This window comes from Phocoena sinus, chromosome 4, assembly GCF_008692025.1.
Source record: "Phocoena sinus isolate mPhoSin1 chromosome 4, mPhoSin1.pri, whole genome shotgun sequence".
NCBI classification, from domain to species: domain Eukaryota; kingdom Metazoa; phylum Chordata; class Mammalia; order Artiodactyla; family Phocoenidae; genus Phocoena; species Phocoena sinus.
This window is the reverse complement of record NC_045766.1, coordinates 98,550,236-98,569,387: the sequence shown is the minus strand read 5'-3', so window position 1 is coordinate 98,569,387 and position 19,152 is coordinate 98,550,236. Positions and strand designations below refer to the sequence as shown.

The 19,152-nt window shown below is 35.2% G+C and overlaps 1 protein-coding gene across 3 annotated transcripts in view; it reads right to left on the bottom strand.

Moving 5' to 3' along the window:
• DCBLD2 (discoidin, CUB and LCCL domain containing 2) overlaps nucleotides 1–19,152 on the bottom strand; it is a 91,071-nt gene that overhangs the window by 46,071 nt on the left and 25,848 nt on the right. Inside the window, exon 1 of one of the 3 annotated variants that reach the window (XM_032630584.1) lies at nucleotides 7,899–8,339. The exons of the other annotated variants lie outside the window; for them this stretch is intronic. Coding sequence (XP_032486475.1) covers nucleotides 7,899–7,995 — 97 coding nt within the window. The 5' untranslated portion in view covers nucleotides 7,996–8,339. Of the gene's footprint in view, nucleotides 1–7,898; nucleotides 8,340–19,152 lie in introns of those variants that run through there. 3 annotated transcript variants of the gene reach the window in all.

Sequence of the window (19,152 nt, the reverse complement as noted above, 5' to 3'; positions counted from 1 at the left end):
CAAGAAGAAAAGAAAAGTACAACAGCTCTCCTTGCTTAAGTGAGATCAATATATACCAGATAAACACCTATTTTCACCTCTTATTCCCAGCCAGGATGATGGTATGTCTCCTCACTTGGCTTGCCTTTGATCACAGGTTTTACCCATTATACAAGTAATACAAGCACTTGGCAAAATACTCTGGGAAAGAAAGAAGAAAATTCATCCTTAATCTGGGCCAATATACTCGTTAATTCTCTAACTGCTTTCCCCAATTAGTTATTCAAAGGTACTCCTGAATCAACAAGAAGCATTTAACTGCCAACAATTATAGGTTCTGCTGATGGCTCTCAAAGCCAGCCAAATTTGTTAGAAGTTTCTCATGGATAAATAAGAGAAGAATTTCAAAAAACAGTATATGGATATAGAAAAATATAATTATAAAAGCTAATCAAATATTAATCACCATAAAACCCATGACACACTGGTTTATAGTCTAAAAGAATCCATGTTCTGGGCAAATAAAAATGTTTGAAAAATCATTAGCCCTTAGGAAACTAGAAAAAAAAAGCAAATTAAATCCAAAGTAAGCAGAAGAAAAGAATTAGAACAGAAATCGATCAACATGAAAACAGGAAAACAATGGAGAAATTAATGAAACTAAAAGCTGCCTCTTTGAAAAGAAAGTCAGTAAGCCTCTAACTAAGAAAAAGAGGACACAAATCACTAATATCAGAAATGAAAGAGGGGACATCATAATATTAAAAAGGATAATAAAAGAATACTATTAACAACTCTATGTCCACAAATTTGATAACCTAGACGAAATGTACAGGTCCTTGAAACACACAACTTGCCAAACACATACAAGAATTAAACAATCTGAATAGGCCTATATCTATTTAAGAAATTGAATCAATAATTAATAGTCTTTCAAAAGAGAGAACACCAGGCACATATGGGTTCACTGGTGAATTCCATCAAACATTTAAGAAAGACATCACACTAAATCTCTACAATCTCTTTTCAGAGGACAGAAGCAGTGGAAATATTTCCTAACTCATTCTATGAGGCCAGCATTACCCTAAAACCAAAACCAAAGACATTACAAGAAAACTACAGACCAATACCGCTCATAAAAATAGATGTAAAAATACTCAACAAAATATTAACAAATACAATTCAACAATGTACAAAACAATTACACACCATGATCAACTGTGATTTATCCCAGGCATGCAAAATTTGAAAATCTTGCATGCCTGGTTCAACATTTGAAAATCAATGCAATTCATCACATCAAGAGGCTATAAAAGAAAAACCACATGATCAAATCAATAGATGCAGAAAAAGCATTCGACAAAATCCAACATCCATTCATGATTAAAAAAACTAGGAATTGAGGAGAACTTCCTCAACTTGATAAAGCACATTCCCCCCAAAAACCTACAGCTAACATCACACTTAATAGTAAGAAATTAAAAGTTTTCCCAATATCAAGAGCAAGGCAAAAAATGTCCCTTTTCACCACTCCTGTTTAACATTATACTGGAAGTACTAGCTAACATAATAGGACAAGAAAAGAGGAAAAAAGATCATACAGATTGGGAAGGAAGAAATAAAACTCTCTTTGTTCATAGATGACACAATCATCTGTGTAGATAATCTAGAAGAAATAACAAAAACTCCTTTAATTAATAAGTGATTACAGCAAGGTTAATATACAAAAATCATTTGCTTTCCTATATATCGACAACGAACAAGTGGAATTTAAAATTAAAAACACAATACCATTTACATTAGCACCCTCCAAAATGGAATACTTAGGTATAAATCTAACAAAATATGTATAAGATCTACATGAGGAAAATTACTAAACTCTGAAGAACAAAATCAAAGAACTAAATAAATGGAGAGATGTTCCATGTTAATGGACAGGAAGGCTAAATGTTGTCCAGATGTCAGTTCTTCCCAACTTAATTTATAGATTCAATCTGAATAAAAGTGCCAGCAAGTTGGGATGATTAGATATTCATCTGTAAAAGAATGAAACTGAATTCTTATCTTATACCATTCACAAAAATTAACTCAAAGTGGACTAAAGACTTAAATGTGAGGGACTTCCCTGGTGGTCCAGCAGTTAAGACTCTGTGCTCCCAATGCAGGGGGCTCGGGTTCCATCCCTGATCAGGGAACTAGATCCCGCATGCCACAACTAAAGATCTCGCATGACACAATGAAGATCCCGCATGCGGCAATGAAGATCCCGTGTGCCACAACTAAGACCTGGCACAGCCAAATAAATAAATATTTTTTAAAGACTTAAATGTGAGACCTGAAACCATGAAACTTCTAGAATAAAAAACAAAGGCATAAAAAGTTCCTTGAGGGGCTTCCCTGGTGGCGCAGTGCTTAAGAATCCACCTGCCAATGCAGGGGACACAGGTTCGAACCCTGGTCCATGAAGATCCCACATGCCACAGAGCAACTAATCCCTTGCACCACAACTACTAAGCCTGAGCTCTAAAGCCCGTGAGCCACAACTACCGAAGCCCATGTGCCTAGAGCCCAGTGCTCCGCAACAAGAGAAGCCACTGCAATGAGAAGCCTGCACACTGCAATGAAGAGTAGCCCCCACTCGCCGCAACTAGAGAAAGCCCGTGCGCAGCAATGAAGACAGCCAAAAATTAAAAAAAAACAAAAAGTTCCTTGACATGGGTCTTGGAAATGATCTTTTGGACATGACACTTAAAGCACAAGCAGCAAAATAAAAAATAAACAAGTGGGACTATATCAAACTAAAAAGCTTCCCTAGAGCGAAAGAAACCATCAACAAAGTGAAAAGACAACCTATGGAATGGGAAAAATATCTGCAAACCATGTATCTGATAAGGGGTTAATATCCAAAATATATAAAGAACTCACACAACTCAATAGTAAAACAACAAAAAAAAACACCTCAATTAAAAAATGGGCAAAGGGGACTTCCCTGGTGGTCCACTGGTTAAGACTCCATGCTTCCACTGCAGGGGGCATGGGTTCAATCCCTGGTCAGGGAACTAAAATCCCGCATGCCGCCCTGTGCGGCCAAAAAAAAAAAAAAAAAAGGCAATAAAAAAAGTGGGCAAAGGACCTGAATAGACTTTTCCAAAGAAGATATGTGAAAGTACATGAGAAGATGCTCAACATAACTAGTTATTAGGGAAATGCAAATGAAAACTACAAAAAGATATCACCTCACACCTGTTAGAATGGCGATCATCAAAAAGACAAGAGGTAACAAATGCTGGTGTGGATGTGGAGAAAAGAGAATCCTTGTGCACTGTTGGTGGGACTGTAAACTGGTAGTGCTATTATGGAAAACAGTATGGAGGATCCTCCAAGAATTAAAAACAGAACTACCATATGATCCAGCAATTCCACTTTTGGGAATATATCCAAAGGAAACAAAAACACTAACTTAAAAAGGTATCTGCACTGCCATGTTCACAGCAGCATTATTAACAATAGCTAAGACATGGACACAAACTAAGTGCCCAAAGATGGATGAATGAATAAAGAAGTTGTGGTACACATACACACAAAAGAATATTACCCAGCCATAAAAGATGAGGAAATCCTACCACGTGCAACAACACTGATGGACCTTGAGGGCATTATGCTTAATGAAATAAGTCAGACGGAGAAAGACAAATGCTATATGATCTCACCTATATGTGGAATCGAAAACAAGAACAAACGCATAGAAAAAGAGATCAGACTTGTGGTTACCTGAGGTGGAGGGTGGGGGGAGGGGAAATTTGAAGAAGGTAGTCAAAAGGTACAAACTTCCAGTGATGAGATAAATTAAGTACTATGGATGTAATGCACAACATGATGGCTATAGTTAACATTGCTGCATGATATATAGGAAAGGTGCTAAGAGAGTAAATCCTAAGGGTTCTCATCACAAGGAGAATTTTTTTTCTTTTCTTCTTTTTTATTATATATACATATATAAACACACACACATGAGAAGATGGATGTTAGCTGAACCTATTGTGGTCATCATTTCACAATGTGTGCAAATCAAACCATCAGGCTGTATGCCTTAAACTTACACAGTGATACATATCGATTATTTCTCAATACATCTGGAAAAATATCCCAGCAAGTTACTGGATATCTACAAACAGATTCTAAAGTATATATAAAGACAAAAGAGCCAGAATGGAAAACGTAATATTGAAGGAGAACAACAAAGTTGGAGAACTGACACCTCTTGTCTTCGAGACTTACTATAAAGCTACAGTAATCAAGACAATGTGCTACCGGTCAAAGAATAGACAAACAGATCAATGGAAAAGAATAGAGAGCCCAGAAGATCCACATAAATACAGTCAACTGATAAAGGAGCAAAGGCAATACAACAGAGCAAAGATAGTCTTTTCAATAAATTGTGCTGGAACAACTGGACATCCACATGCAAAAAAAAAGAATCTAGACACAGACCTTATACTCTTCACAGAAATTAATTCAAAATGGATCACAGACCTAAAGGTAACATGCAAAACTACCAGACTCCTAGAAGATGACCTAGGAGAAAATCTGGATAATCTTAGGTATGGTTATGACTTTTTAGATAAAACAGAAAATGCAGGATCCATGATAGAAATATTTGTTAAGCTGGATTTCATTAAAATTAAAAATTTTGGCTCTGCAAAAGGCAATGTCTAGAGATTGAGAAGACAGGCTGGAGACTGGAAGAAAATATTTGCAAAAGACGTATCTGGTAAAGGACACATCTGATAGAGAACTCCTATCCAAAATATATAAAGAACACTTAAAACTCCACAATAAGAAAACAACCTAATTTAAAAATGGGCCAAAGAAGATATACAGATGGCAAATAGGCATATGAAAAGATGCTCTACATTATCTATCATCAGGGAAATGCAAATTAAAAACACAATTGAGATATCACTGTACACCTATTAGAATGGTCAAAATCCAGAACACTGACAACACCAAATGCTGGTGAAAACGTGGAGCAACAAGAACTCTCATTCACTGCTTATGGGAAAGCGAAATGGTACATCCACTTTGGAAGACAGTTTGTGGATTTCTAACAAAACTAAACAGTCTAACCATCCAATCCAGCAATCACACTCCTGGGTATTTACCCAAAGGAGTTGAAAATTTATGTCCACACAGAAAACTGCACATGGATGTTTATAGCAGCTTTATTCATAATTGTCTGAACTTGGAAGCAACCAAGATGTCCATTAGTAGGTAAATGGATAAACTGTGGTACATCTAGACCATGGAACATTACTCAGTACTAAAAAGAAATGAGCTATCAAGCCATGAAGAGACATGAAGGAACTTTAAATGACTAACACTAGTGAAAGAAGGTAATCTGAAGAGGCTACATATTGCTTGATTCCAACCATACGCCATTCAAGAAAGGCAAAACTATAGCAACAATAAAAAGATCAATGGTTGCCAGAGGTTGTGGAAGAGGGATGAATAAGCAGAGCACAGAAGACTTCTAGGGCAGTGAAAATACTCTGTATGATACCACAATCATGGACAAATGTCACTGTGCAACACCAAAAAAAAAAAAAACATTAGCCACTAAGGAAATGCAAATCAAACCCACAATGAGATACCACTTTACCCCTACTAAGATGGCTAGAATAAAAAAAGATAACAACAAGTGTTGACAAGCATATAGAAAAATTGGAACCCTCATACACTGCTGGTAAATGGTACAGTCACTTCAGAAAAAAGCCTGTCAGTTCTTCAAATGGTTAAACACAGAGTTACCATATGACCCAACAATTCTACTTTTAGGCATATACCCAAAAGAAATGCAAACATACGTCCACATAAAAACTTGCACAGGATAGCTCACGGCAGCATTATTCATAACGGCTAAAAGGTGCAAACATCCTAGGGTAAACTGGCACGGAGAGATGGTGATAAATCTGAAAGAAAGAATGGTGTGATCCTTTGGAAACAGAAGGAGCTGTGAGAATTGAGATGACCTATCTAGAGTCTACTACGGGAGAGAAGAAATCTCTTGCCTTCTGGGAGAAGGAAAGGCTGTATCTCTGAATGGGAAGAGATGTTAGATGTTAAGTGGATCATCTATGTGAAGGCCTGGATGCTGGAGGGGGTTGGGTGCATGGCTGTCAACACCACAGGAAACTTAAACAGCAGTAGAGTGGGAAGAAGCCTTTGAGGAGAAAGTGGCTAAGAAGTCCATGAAAGCTCCAAAGGAAATAGAGTTCAGGGGCCCAGGAAAATGTGGCAGGAGCTAGAACCAATAATCTCTTTGTAATAATTCTAAGTGGAAAAGTCATTGTTTATATAACGAATTCCTTTACCATAGAAATTCAGGTTTCTATTTTTTCCCATATTTTAGATAATGATGCAATAGATTTGTTCATATGCACAGCCTTTTTTCCCCATATTTAAAATGATTATTGAGGCCAGATTTTTTAAAATTACAGGGTCATGTTGCCTTCCAAAAGAGTTACACTGATTTACATCACTACCTCCAATATAGGTTGAGAGTTTATTTCAAGGCAGCCTTATTACCACTTTTTTTCCTGTTTATAAGTGCTTTTAAAAATTCTATAAACTTTATAAAAATTTTGAATATAAGGAGAAAAGAAAATCATTCTGATATAATCCTATTACACCAAGATAACCACTAGTAACACTCTGAAGGGTACCTCTCAATGCCTTGGCTCTCACCATCTGTTAAATGAAAATTATAGTACTATTTATCTCATAGGGTTACAGCCATCATTAAATGAACACACATGTGTATGTGTATATATACACACACAAGCACAGTATTCTCTCTTTATTCATCAATTCATATACTTGCTCTTATTTAACATAAACCACACCTACATAATTGCTTTTCAGAAAGGCTGTATGAATTTATTCTGCCCCCAGTAGTATTAGAGATAAAAGAAACTTGGTAATTTTCTATTTTCTTGATTAACTAGTGAAGCTGAATTTTCCCAATGTGCACTGACTTTTAGAATTTCCTCTGGTATGTGATCCTTTTATGCTACCCCTGACCCCTGGTTTTAAAAAAAATTAACTACTTCTATATTACAAATATGGCAAGAGGGAGATTTTCTTGGGTGGGCCTCACCTAGTCAGGTAGGCCCTTTAAAAGCGAGTGTTTTCTCTGGTTAGTCACAGAACTGGAAATTCAAGAGACGCATGCCAGCTGGCCTAAAAGAAAGCAAACATCTAGGTGGTGAGCTAGCACTCCATACGGCCTCTAGGAACTGAAAGCAGTCCCTGGCCGATCGGCAGCAGGAAAATGAGGACCAGAGTCTTATAACTGCAGGGAAGTGAATTCTGCCAACAACCAGTGAACTTGGAAGAGAAGCCTCAGGCCAAGATGAGAACCGCATCTCCAGCTGATATCTTGATTTCAGCCAGGCAAAACCCTGAGCAGAGAATCGAGTCATGCCAAGCCCAGACTTCTGACCTACAGAAACTGAGATAAGAAATTTTGTTTTTTTCCCCTCCATTCAAGATTGGCTTTTATTTTGCATAACTAAATATCCAAATACAAACAGTTTCTATGCACTAGACCCCAAAAGGTTATTTTCCAAAGAATCAATAAAAACAAAAATACATTTCCAAGTTTAATGTCTTTTTCCCCACTTTAATAGAACTTTTTTTAACAATATATCTAAGAATTTAGTCTGTTCAGAATATTTTTTGGCAAAAAAATCAGTCATAAAATACATGTAAACTTTGTCTACAGCCTTTTCTGAGTTTTCAACACCCATGTCCCTGATAGTAGAACACACAAATGAGTCAGTTATACAGAGACTTGATCAATTTAGTATTTTCTAAGTCATTTCATGTTTAATGTAGTTCAGATCCAAATTTCCACTCACCCTCTCGTCTTCCCAAGGATGGCATATAGGTTAGAACTACGTGAATTCCATATATCAGTGGGGAAGGAGTGTCTGACCCAAAGCCATCCCTGGTCATTGATCCATGAGCTCTTCCATTTCCTTATCTTGTTACATCTGTTGGTGCTTTTCTTAGTCATTCTCCACCCTTCTGGGAACGTTTAGATGCTCTCTCATACTTTTCTCTGGGGTTTTGACTGCATGTGTTCCTCTCCCACTGGGTCATGGAACCAACAGCAAACCAATGTTTCTTCTATTGCTCTTCTTTCAGGATCTGCTTCATCTGCAGGGCTAAAATCAAGGTATCAGCAGAGCTGATTTCTTCTGGAGGCTCTAGGGGAGAATCCACTTTCTTGCTCCTTCCAGCTTCTAGAAGATGCTGGCATTTCTTGGTTCCTGGCCACATCACTTCAGAAATTTTGACGTTTTAAGCTGCTCAATTTGTGGTAATGTTATAAAACAGAAAACTAATACAATGTGAAATTTACTTTGGTGTATAGTAAGAATACCTTGCTTTTGGATGATCAAATCTGAGATAAGTACTATAGTATGCAAATTGGAGTGTATATGTGGCTTAGGCCCTCAATTAGCAGACAGATGTACTTTACTTGCCCTTTTGGCCTGTATAGTTTTGAGCCTAAACTATTTCAAAAATGTTTGAAGTACTTGCCAAGATTTAAAAAATCTGGAAACTCCACATAAATTCTGAGTTTCTGGCTTCTCTTGAAACACCACAAGAAAAAAAAAGAAGGAAACCTGGGCTAGTTTTCCAAGTGGTTGTACCTAAGTAATGGATGTCCCTTTTGAAAGGGAAAAGTCACACTCCAGTTTGCCATAGCATCCACCATTCCCTAATGTCCCAAGTCCTGAAGCTCAGTTATCACTTATCATTGTGGCAATGCCGTTATTATAACCTAGTCCATTTCACTCATTTATTTTACCTGTCTGGCCTCTGTTGGCAGTATATACGTATCCACCTGAATAGAGCTTAGAGATCTTAAGGATATCATGCCTCTTCTAATACCCATACCAACTACACTTTAGGTAGATGATGAACAGCAACAAATTAAGCTCTGGAAGATGGTAAATAAAATACTCTGTATTCAAAAGAGAGGAGAGATCCATCTGATTTCAGATTGACTAGAGGTGGGGTTAATATTGTCATAAAGCTTAAGAAACCTGATTTATGTTCTCAACTAAGTGGAAGATCATTTAACCTATTGAGAGGTGTGCCATGGAACAATGCTCCTTTTAGGAACTTGCAACTTAGAAAGATAAGGTGAAGAATGGGGAATTATTTGAGAAAGCAAAAGCACCATCAACTGTCCACCTCTAATAGAAATGGAACTTGCTTAGAGAACATCACTCAATTTACAAACAGACTTGGGGACAGCTTTTTAGGGCCCATGTACAGAAGCACCTCTAATCTCAAAAACAAAACTTAGAATTCCCAAAGGAACTAATTTACTGAATATCCAGGCACTGAGCTAGGTATGTGCTAGGGATTCAGTGATGAAACCAGATAGGCACAGTGCTGCCCTCAGAAAACTTAGTGCAGTGGGACAGGGCAAGTGCACAGCTGAAGCCTCTAAAGTACAGAAGCCACTGCAGTCCCCAGAAAATGTTTAGAGAAGATTCTATCATTAAATAACATCCATCAGTACAGTTTCTTTAAGAAGTCGGGCTTCAAGGATCACTGCCTTGTGCTTGGTGGGCCAGAGCGAGTTTGAGTTGTAAAATTTAGCTGCCCGACTTCAAATGATTTTGTGTTCTCGTTTTGAATGACTAGGATGTCTTCTCATAATGATTCCTCTTATGCTGTGACTAACAATACGTTGTTTTTGGCTGGATTTAGTATTAGCTTTGGCTGCTTCAACAAAAATTCACCTGCAGAGGAAAACGATAGAAGGGTACAGATCTAATTTCCCTTTAAACAATTCAACTATTGGGTATATATTTAAAAGGACAAGTAACAAATATTTACTGTGTTTAAAAGGAATTCAGTAATACCTCTAAGAATGAATTTGCCTCTCCTTCTAAAAGATAGTGGTGACTACTTTAAGAGTACGTTTTTCTACAACACCATAAAGTCATTGTGCATCTTGATTTCAGGGAAGGTGGCTACTTCAGTGTTATTTTTTTCATGAATAAATGACAGATCCAGTATTTGCATGTTTTAAAATGAATACGGTCCATGTGGAAAAATGTACCTTGACACTTTTACTCCTACTTCACACATCCTACACAAAGATCAATTCTGGATGGATTGAGGATATAAATGTACAGGAGGGAACACAATAAAGCATTAGAAGAAAACCTTGAGAACATCTTCATGACCTGCAAGTGGGCAAAGATTTAAGAAGATAATACAAAAAGTACTAACCATAAAAAAAAATTTACTGTGAACATTAAAATTAAGTTAATGTCTGCTTAGCAAAAGATACCAATAAAGGAGTAAAAAGGAAGGCTATATAAAGGGAGAATACTTGTAATAAATATATCTAAAAAGAATCCATAACCAGAATATATAAAAGAACCCCTACAAATAAGAAAATAATCATCTGATAGAAAATAATATATAAAAAACTTCAAGATTCTTCACAAAAGAAGATATTCAATAGCTAATAAATAAATGAAAAGAGAACAATACCATTAGCCATCAGGTAAATTCAAGGCAAAGCTACAATGTGATATCAGTACACACAAACTAGAAGGGTGAAAAAAGAAAAAACAGAGAATAATAACTGGTACTCTCATACACTGGTGGTGGGCGTGGAGTGGCACTACCACAGATGCATTTGGCAGTATCTAATAAAGCTGACCATAGGCAAGCCCAGGGACCTAGCAATTCTTCTTCTTGATATAGAAATGTGCACTCATGTTCACCAAGACAGGTAACAGAATGTTCATAGCAAACAGTGACAGCCAAGAAGTGGCTATATGGTGGATATCCCTTAACTTTAAGTTTCCTTACTGTTAGAAATTTAGTTTGCTTCCAATTTTTCTACATAGTGAATAATGTTGCAACAAATATCTTCCTAACACATCTTCTTCTATCTTTTGAAATAGTTCCTTAGGAGTGATTTTTAATATATACTTCCATACGGCTACCCAAGTGAGTTATACCAATGAATACAGCCTCAGTATTAAAAAAGGACCAATTTTATCACACCCATACCAAAATATTAAAACTTAAATGTTTTTCACTAATCTAAAAGTCAGGGAGGCAATATACTTAGCTTTAAAAATTTTGCATTTCTTTGACTCTAAGAATAATTGCCTCCTCTAATATCCTCTTTCATAATGGTGTCATGGACAAAAGAGCATCTAAGTTTTTATTACTATCCATGACGGTGACCAAAGGGTCTTGATAGAAAATTTTATTGCGATCACAAGAACCAAAATATCCACAAAGCAATACCAATCTTCCCCATCAAATTTAGTAGGCTTTCCTTCTCTCTTGTGAAACTTCTACTTTAATTGAGAACTCTAATACTTTTCCTCTGGAAAACCAGCAAACTTCTGGATAGAAGAAAGCTCCATACTCTGCTTCTGTTTCTTCATAAAAATTCTAGAAAAGGTAATGACTCAAGGCCCTGGCTCTTATTAAGTTGACAGCTTCTTTCAGGACAGCTGGCAGAGTTTTCTCATACCGAGTACCCTAATGTAAAAAGCAATGAGTCATAACAGTGTACAGACTTCAGCAAAACCAGATGTGTTGCCAAACATCACAGGTGAGACATATACAGCATACCAAGAAATTTCTTTCAAAGATTTTCTGGAAAAGTAAACTTTTCACCACTTGGGAGATGTCAAAGACTTTTTAATATTTCCTATAAGGGCTCACAAATAGGAATTCTTGGATAGGGTCAGCATCGTGTAGATTACTTTCATCCAGTTGAATGCTGATGAGAAATGGGACAGCTGTCAATTCCTCATTAACCTGCCTCAAAACATTAGAGGAAACATTTTGAAGTAATGACATCATTTATAGAGACAAAGCTTTAGCATTTCTTTTCTGTTCTAGGCCACAAACCAAATTGACCATTCCAGGGTACAAAGATTCACTAAGGTCTTTCAAAATGTATATGGCTTCTATACTTTCCAACGCAACAAGCAACCTCATAGGATGCTTCTGCACTAGGGACAAGTCCACGTTAAATTTAAGTATCCATCAAGCCTTCTAATGAAAAAAATTCATAGTAATCAATGTATTTTCATGATAAACAGATATGAGATGCCCTTAGCCTTCCCCAGTTCATGCTTTCACAGGCCAGGATTTTATTTCACATGAAATTCTGTGGCTCTCACATCTACCAGGCAAAATACTTATAATCATTAAGATTAGATATCACTTCTTTAATTCCTGCCCAAGGAAAACTACTCTAAATGTAAACTGTTAACAATGATGATCATATTGTAATAACACTTCTTTCAAGTGAAATAATACTTCACACTTTAATTTGACATAAAATAATTATTTTTTTTTTTTACAAAGACAACTTTAAAAGAAACAGTAAGAAACTTCAAGAACAAAATTTATTTATTTTTACTAGGGTCACAGGTCCCTAAAGCATATTAATAGATTCCATGGAGTCTAAAAATAAAGTGGTAAAGGTTAATGAAAGACCCATTGGGGGAGACAAAGACAATTAAGATATCTTATGCACAGCCAGAAAATACTGAAAAAAAAAAAAAATCCACTGGTAGGTAAGAGCACTGACTTCAGAGAAGGAACTTAAGAGCAAAGAAATCCTGAATAGGGCAATTTTGGAAAGGAAATACTTTGGTGGGAGAAGTAGGTTAAAAGTAACAGAAATGGAAACTGTATGGTAAAGGTGGGGGGCAGGGGGAAAAACAAGAGGAGGAAATTTAGGATCCTGCAAGATTTAAAAAAAAAAAAAAGGATACATAACTCCTCCCCTTCTATAGCCTCTTCTCTTCAGGAAAAAAAAGAAAAAAGAAAAATTTACTGCACTAGCAGAAGAGGGCTATCATGAACCTACCATAAACTACAAAGCTAGTAAACCATTGCAAACCACCAGCACTGTCCACAGAAATACTAAGGCAGTCTTTATCTACTTAAAAAACATAGTATAAAAAGAAAACAAAAAATGAGAATCTCAACAATTCAGTTTTATGGAAACCCTCTCATCCCCCCAAACAATGGTAAAACAGAAGGAAACTGGAACACAACACTAAACTTAATTAAATGTCCTCAAACAAGCAACTGGGGATATGACAAAACACCTCGAAACAGAAACTCAAAAACTAAGAACAGAAATGGACAAAAGGTAGAAAAAAAAGTAAGAGCTGACTGATCTCAGAAAAGAAATAAGTGACAAAATTATGTCAGAAATAAAGACCATATTACAAGGTGCACAAGAAATAATAGATTCTAATGAAAACATGATAATGAATGTTGAAGGAGAAAACAAATACAATGAAAAGGAAATTTTAAAAAGTAAAAAGGATCAGTGAGAACGTGGTTGAAATGAATGTGGTTGAAATGGCAAACAAGGTCCAGTTTTCTTACAATTAAGCATCTAAAAAAGATACGCAAGACAATGGAAGAGAATATTAAAACTATAATCTAAGAAAGCTTTCTAGACTCTACATACTGAAAGAGCTCATTAGATACAATGAACACTAACTCACAGTGATAAATTTCAATACATATCCTTGTAAAACTATTTGACTTTAAAGATAAATAAGGAAACTTTACAGCCTTGATACAAAGATCAAATACCTTATAAAGGCAAGAGAATTCAACTAGTATCAAACCTCTCAAAAAAACAATATAAAAAGCCAGGCAATAATGGAAGAGGACTTTTTTTTTAAACTCAAAGAATGAACACATGAACCAAGAACTTATATATCAAATCAAGCTGACTCTCAAGGTTAAGAAAAAATTTTAAATTAAGCAGTTTTAAACATGCAAGATACTCTGTACCCATAAGCCTTTCTTAAGGAATCAATCTATTCAAAGATGAACTTCATCTATTCAAGATATAACTGAGAGAACTTAAAGCAAAAAGACTGGCAGTGAACATTTAATATGTTTAAACACTGATTGAGAAAAGGTAGAGATGGGTTGAAGAATAAGATATTATATGATATAGGCTATATGTTATGAATTTATGTTCTGTCAGAGTAAAAATGGAGAAAGAAGAGACAGGAAAAGAGGAAAGTAGAATAGTTCATTGAATGTTATATGAATAATAGATAGGAGTTACAGGCAATTGGTAGGAATTAAAAGACACCGTTAAAAATAGACAAAACAGATAGTAAAAGATGAAGACAAGAGGGGATTAGAGGTATTTAAGAAAGTAGAATTGGAAGGTTAAAACTTAAACTACAAAGCTTATTAAACTCCAAAAGAAGTTTAAATATAGAAGAAAATACGTAAAGAAATAAACATAGCAAATATAATACACACGATTATAACTTAAAATAATATGACAGAGTTAAGACAAAAAAGCTTTCAGTTTTACAAACAGATGCAAATGGGCTTAACTCAGTTATTTAAAAAAGTTTTTTCAATTTAGTTCACAAAATGAGACCCCCAAATATGTTATATATAAGAAACACATGGGCTTCCCTGCTGGCGCAGTGGTTGAGAGTCCACCTGCCGATGCGGGGTACGCGGGTTCGTGTCCCGGTCCGGGAGGATCCCACGTGTCACGGAGCGGCTGGGCCCGCGCGCATCCAGAGCCCGTGCTCCGCAACGGGAGAGGCCACAACAGTGAGAGGCCCGCATACCGCAAAAAAAAAAAAAAAAAAAGAAACGCACCCAAAACAAAATGATTCAGCAAGGCTAAAAATAAAGGAATGAGCAAAGACAGGTATACCAAGCAAATGAATATAATAAGAGATAAGGAGGACAGTGTGTATGTGATACTAATGTCAGACACAGAAGAATGCAAACTAAAAAGAACTAAATATGACAAAGGAGAAACTTTTTAATGCTAGAAGACAGGATTTAAAATGAAGGCATTATAATTATGAATAGCTATGCAATAACACTGCAATCATCTTTATAAAAGAACCCAAAGAAATACAGAAAGAAAAAAAGAAAAAAAATACACTAATAAGAGATCAAGTGGATAAAAATAAGGATATAGAAAACCTAAACAGCATAATAAGACATATTTTGGATACGTATTAAACTTTACATCTTAATATTACAGAATAAACCTTCCTCTCAAGCATACATGGGACATTCACAAAAAAGATTATATCTTAGGTTATACATAAAATATAAGCAAGTTCCATAAAGTAGAAATATTACAGTGTTTTCCAACTACAATGCAATAAAACTAAAAATTATTAACAGTAACAAAGGGTACCTCCAACTGAAATAAATCTATTTATCTATTATTTATCCAATAATAAACAATTAAAATTATTAGTGGTTAAAAGGGAAATACAAAACACAATTAAAGAATTCCTAAAAAATAATAATACTATAAATCAATCTGTGGTATATCAGTCTTAAATATGTGACCAAAGTAAAATCCACAGCTTTAGATAATTTTATCAATAAAAATAAAAGAATATAAATTAAATTCCTGGTTAAAAGCTAGGAAGAAATAACAAAAATAAGCCAAAAGCAAGCATAATGAGGAAAATAATAGAAGAAAATGAAATAATAATGGAACTAGAAACAGAGATTAGTAAGGCAGAAAACAGAAAAAGAACAGATCTAACTATAATTAATAGATCAAAATCTATTTTTTGAAAAATATCAACAAAATACACAAACCACTAGCTAACAATCAAAGTGGTAAAAAAAAAAAAAGAGCGAAAGCACAAATATACAAAACAAGAAATGATGGGGGGAAATATCCAGTGAAAAAACACTGAAATAACTTAGGAAAAAAATCATAAGAATCTATTTTGTAGACACTGCTACAAATAAATTTGAAGACCTAGGTGAAACTGGTAACTTGCCTGGCAAATAGTTTACTGAAACTGAACTCCTTAGAGACAGAATATTGAAACAGATCATTCTCCTCTAAAGAAAGCTATTAAGGACCTACCCTACCAAAAAAGCACCAGGTCCAGATGGTTTCACAGAGTGAAATCTTCAAAAACTAGCTTGTTAAAATGCTCTCTAAATTTTTGCAGATAAGTGAAAAGGAGGAAAACTTTTTATTTAATATGTAACATCAATACGTAAACCTGATAAAGATAATGCAAAATAAACTGTGCATTATCACTTATCAATTTATGTAAAAATACTAAACAGAATATTAGGAAACAGAATCCAATACCATATTAAAAGAATGACACATCATAATCAAGTGATATTTATTTCAGGAATACAAAGTTGGCTCAATATTAATGAATCCATTAATATAACACATATACTAAAAGATTCTAAGGAGAAAATTATATAATCATCTTCATAAAGGCTAAAAAAAGTTTTCCAATAAAATTCAACACTCTTTCCTAATGAAAAACACTCAAGAAAACAGAAATCAAGGGATATTTCCTGTGATGAACTGAATGTATTTCTCCAAATTCATACATTGAAGTCTCAACCCCTAGTGTGACTGTGTTTAGAGACAAGGCCTTTATGGAGGTAGTTAAGGTTAAATGAGGTCTTAAGAGTAGGGTCCTAATCTGATAAGACTAGTGTCCTTATAAGAAGAGACATGAGAGAATAAGACTCTTTCTCTCTCTCTCCTCTGGGACCTCTAGCCTCCAGATATCGACAATAAATTTCTCTTGTTGAAGCCACCTGGTCTGTGGTATTTTGTTATGGCAGTCTAAGCTGACTAAGACACTTAACATTTCCACTAAGACCAGGAACAAGTAAAAGATGCCCACCATCTCCACTACTGTTTAACATGGTATTGATTGGTGGTATTAGCCAATGTAATTAGATAAATCAATCATAGGCATAAGAATTGGAAAAGAAGTAGTAAAACTGTATTTGCAGATGTGATTGTGTACCCAGAAATCCCTAGTAAGTGAGTGATAAAACTAACTGAAACAATAAAATAAAAAAAAAACCTCAGTAAAGTGGCAGGATATAAAGTCAACATATAGAAATCAACAGTCTTCATGTAATTAGAAACTCGAGGACATAGTGGCAAAATAAAACAAAACAAAAACACCTCCACTTACAACAGCAACAAAGAAGATAAAATATTTAGGAATAATTTTAGCAAAAAATATGTAAAACCTACATGAGAAAAAGTTTTAAACACTCCTGAAAGACAACAAAATTAGATTTGAACAATGGAAAAAAAGCAGCTTATTCTTAAACAGGATGACTCAACCATCATAAAGACAATTTACAAACAATATAACCCCAATTTAAAAAATACCAACAACCATTTTTATGAAGTTGGACAGTTGACAGATAAATTAACAGGCCAGAATAGCCAGGAATATGCCAGAAGTGAATATCTATAATGGGAGACTACCCAGATGAGACATTAAGACACGCTATAAAGCCTCTATAATTAAAACTCTGAGGTTCTGGTATATGACTAAATAGACAAGTGGAACACAACAGAAAGTCCAGAAACAGATCCCAAGTACATACAGAATTTGAGTATATGATAAAGGTAGTATTTCAAACCACTGGGGCAAAGGCAGACTTTTAAATGCCTGATGCTAGGACAAGGGGTTAGTCATCTGGAAAAAATACAATTAGATCTACACTTCATACCGTAAAAGAGAATATCTCCAAGTGGACCAGGGATCTAAATATAAAAAAAGAAACCACATAAATGTACCAAAAGAAAACATGGGTAAATTTACGTTTAACAGGGATATAGGGAGAGGCTTTCCAAATATGACTCAGAATCCAGATGCAAAAGACTGATGAATTTACTACATTTAAAAAATTTTACATGGCAAAAACCCCCACTATAAATAAGCTTCATAAAGTCAAAAGACAACTGACAAACTAGGAGAAAGTGTTTGCATCATATATCACACAGAGGCTAATATCACTAAAAGATAAAAGAATTCCTAATACCTAAGAGAAACAAAGACCAAAAAACCTGAAAGAGTGGGCAAACAATTTTTTTTTTTTTTAAAAATGGACCTTCAACATATAAATAAAAGGTTCAGGGTGGATAAACAACAAGGTCCTATTGTACAGCACAGGCAACTATATTCAATATCCTCTGATAAACCATAATGGCAAATAACATGAAAAAGAATATATATGTATAACTGAGTCACGCTGCTGTAGAGCAGAAATTAAACACAACATTGTAATTCAACTATACTTCAGTAAAAATTTTAAAAAATAAATAAAAGGTCCAACCTTCCTCATAGTAAGAGAAATGCAAATTACAACTGTACTGGGATATCATTTCTCACCTATTAGTGGGCAAAACTTACCAAGCATGACAACACACTCTGTTGGCAAGGCTGTGGAAAAGCAGGCATTTTTATGCACTGCTGGTGGAAATGTAAATTGGCACAATCCTTGTAGAGGGAAGTTTGGCAATAGCTAACAAATCTATGTATACACTTACCTTTTGAACCAATAACTACACTTCAGAAACTTATTCTGAAGGTACACCTCCAAGAATACAAAAACACATATGCATCAAGTTATCTATTGCAGCAGTGTTTGTAACCACAGAATACCAGAAGCAATCTATATATCCAGATATAAAAGAGTGGTTGAACCACAGTACATTCACAATATGGAGCTCTCTGTGGCTGTAAAAAGAATAAGGACTATCTTTATGAACTGATGTGGAATGATTTCCAGGATACATTGTTAAGTGGGAGAAAAAACAAAGTAGGACAGAATATCAATAGTATATTAGGGTTTTTTTATAAGGGGAAATAAAATCTAAATATATCATTTGTATAAAAAAGGAAGTAAAAAAGATAAAACAAAGACTAATACAACTGGTTAGCTACAGGGGGTGGGTGGAGATGAGGTGGAAAGGACAGAAAATATGGAGTGAAGTAGGAAGGACTGTCACTCATCTATCTTTTTGTACAGTTCTAACTTTGAGAACCATGTAAATGTTTCACATTCTCAACAAAATAAAAAGAAAACTAACTAGAGAAAAAGCCTACAATGGAATATGAACAGAAGTCAATGAACCAAACTGTACTACAAATGGATAATAACATAACCACACTGGAGGGCAGGAGGTGGTGGGGGAAATCTAGCCCAGGCAGTACTGAACACAGTATTTAGATTAAAGGTCCTCAGGTTAAGACTAAGCAAGTATGGATTCTAGGTAGC